This window comes from Arachis hypogaea, chromosome 13 (assembly GCF_003086295.3).
Source record: "Arachis hypogaea cultivar Tifrunner chromosome 13, arahy.Tifrunner.gnm2.J5K5, whole genome shotgun sequence".
NCBI lineage: Eukaryota > Viridiplantae > Streptophyta > Magnoliopsida > Fabales > Fabaceae > Arachis > Arachis hypogaea.
The window spans coordinates 129,281,880-129,284,835 of NC_092048.1; the positions used below are offsets into that span (position 1 = coordinate 129,281,880).

At 28.9% G+C, this 2,956-nt stretch overlaps 1 protein-coding gene across 1 annotated transcript; it reads left to right on the forward strand.

Annotated features, from left to right (window-relative positions):
* The first annotated feature begins 326 nt into the window (after positions 1 to 326).
* On the forward strand, positions 327 to 920 carry LOC112735404 (uncharacterized). The gene has a single exon (XM_025784944.1). The coding sequence runs from the start codon at positions 327 to 329 to the stop codon at positions 918 to 920; it is 594 nt and encodes a 197-aa protein (XP_025640729.1).
* Positions 921 to 2,956: the final 2,036 nt, after the last annotated feature.

A 2,956-nucleotide genomic window follows, 5' to 3' on the forward strand; every position in this document is an offset into this window, starting at 1 on the left:
CCGGTCAAAGGGGGCCTTGGAAGGACATCTGCCAGCTAAATATCAAAGAGCAAAGGGTGCAGGATAAAATGGTTAGTGGTTTGGCAATGGAAGTCGGCAACGGTAGGAAAATCCAATTTTGGGAAGATAATTAGGTTCAGGGTGGTCCACTGAGAGTGAACTTCCCAAGACTCTTCTCTATTTCAAGCCAACAAAATTTTGTGATTGGGGATTGTGGTTTTTGGGATGGATTAGAGTGGATATGGAACTTTCAATGGAGGAGGGAGCTGTTCCAATGGGAGCTAGAACTGGTACATCAACTGCATAAGCGACTAAGGCCAGTGAGGATGTCACCTGAAAACGAGGATACTGTGGTATGGAAATTTGATAACATAGGTGTCTTTTCCATGAAGTCCTTTATGCAGGTAATCCAAACGGAGACGTTGTCAGAGGAGATCACGAGCTATAACTTCACCAGTGCACTATGGAAAGGCTTGGTACCCCCAAGAATTGAATTGTTTGGATGGTTTGTGCTAGTTGGTCGAATTAATACTAAGGAGCGATTGACTAGATTAGGAGTTGATATTCATAGTGATAATATTTGCGTCCTGTGCCACAAGGGGGTAGAAAATGTTGAGCATCTATTTCTTCGATGTGAGGTAACATGGCAGGTGTGGTGTTACTGGTTGCGATCCTTTAGTAGTGTTTGGGTTATCCCTGGAACCATGAAAGATCTTTTTGGGAGTTGGATTGGCATGCACGGCAGAAGACAAGGACAGAAGCTGTGGATGGTGGCGTTCTTTGCAGTGATCTGGAACATCTGGTTGGAACGTAATGCCAGAATTTTCAAGAATGTACGGGCAAGTATCGACTCCATTCAAACAAAGACGGTGCTGAGTTACAAAGAGTGGTATGACTGTGATATTTTCGGGAGTTGTTAGCTGAGTCGAAGGTGTAAGGAGATTGGTTGCTTTGTCTGTAGCGTTTATGTTTTTATGTTTGTTTGTTTTGCTCCATTTTAATGTGTTAAACTTTCTCTATTTCAAAAAAAATACATATGCAATAATAATAAAATATGAAGATGCTATCAGTATATTTTTTTCTTAAAAAGACTTCTGCGAAAGAAAGAATTTTAATTTATACTTTTAATATAAAGCGAAATAAAATTTAATTTAATTAAAGCAAGATACACCTGTTGGTCCATTAGATTTTTCTTTTCGTTTTTAACTCTTTTTACCTTTTCGTTATTCAAATAAAACATTTTATAAATCAAATAATAGCTTTGAATAAAGTAAATTTAAATTAGAATATTTAAATAAATTAAAATTTAAAAATTTTAAATTCTTTCATTTCGAATAATAAAAAGTCAACACTCGTTAAAAATTATTAAAACACATATAAAAAAAACTAAATCTTTTAAAATAAAAAATTAATAAAATAATAAAATAAAAAATTAATTATTATTAATTTTATAATTTTTATAAGATATATTTTTTAATTTTAATTTAAAAATAATTAACTTTTTAATTTATTATTTTATTAATTTTTTTACTTTAAAAGCCAAAAGAAGGAACCTGTACATTTAAAGAGCTTGTGAGTTGTGATGATCGAGATATTTGCATTTTCTTGGCATTTAATTTGATTTATATGATAGTATTATTATGGATTTGGATTCTCTAAATTTTGAATTTTAGTTTAAAAAATAAAGTTTGATCTTTTATCTTTGAATGTTTCCTATGATGCATGGATACTGACACGGACACGGGACACGACACGACACGGGACACGCCGACACACGAATTTTAAAATCTTACATGATACGGGGACACGCATATATATAAAATATAAAGTATTTTTTAGATAAATTGTAATGATATTTTGATATTTTATTGATATTAAAATATAAATTAAAAATTTTAATTATTTTTAATATCTTATTTTAATTATATTAAGTATTTAAAATATTTTTTGTTTTAATAAATAATAATATATACTATATCTAAATTTATTTTAGGAATATATGTTAAGAATAAGACTGGATATACGGACACGTGATGGTATTTAGGTGTGTCCAGACGTGTCTGGAGAAGAATTTTTTATTTTTTATTAAGACACGGTTGGACACAGCAGACACGCGTGTCGGACGAGTGTCGGTGAGTGTCGTGTCCGAAATGTGTCTGACACGCGGACACGATAACTCAGCGAAGTGTCCGTGCTTCATAGATGGTTTCTCTCTCATATTTTTTTTATTCCATTTATAAAATAAATGATAAGAGATCAAATTTTACTCTTTAAAATAAAATTTAAAATTTAGAAGATGAAAATTCATACTATTATTGTGTGTTAATGACTTTGTCTCTCGTAGAATAATAAACCATCTTGTTGGTCCATATTCGAACACGTCTTATGTGGATTTTCCAGCAATATGGATGCACAAAAATGTTTTACTATACACTACAAAATTAATAAAATAGCCAAATTCGTTATTGAAAAATTAATCGTTTTTATTTTTTAAATTGGTTATTTAAAAAAATTTATTAAATTTATTTTAAAAAATTTTAAATTAATTATATTAGTCTTTTTATTATTTTTTATTGACGGTGTGAAAATTTATTCATATTATATATTAAGTAATATTATAATACACATCTAAAAATTTAAATTAATTGTTAACATGATAAAAATAATTAGATCAAATCAAAACTTAATTAAAAAAATATTGAAATATTAAAATTTTTTAATTTAAATTAATTTAATTTAATTTCATAAATTCATTATATTAGCCACTAATTAAAACTATTATTATAATGTCATTTAATATACTATATTAACAAATTCTGACGTCATTAATAATATAACTAAAAAGAAACTAACATTAAAGGTGTTCATAAGTCGGATAAAATTGGATTTGTCCTGATTTAAATCCGACCTTAAATATACACCGGGTCTATTTTTAGACCTTAAATCGATTCTAAAT

Excerpts from the sequence above, each read along its gene's own strand:
- LOC112735404 (XM_025784944.1), top strand. The coding sequence starts at position 327 with ATGTCACCTGAAAACGAGGATACTGTGGTATGGAAATTTGATAACATA.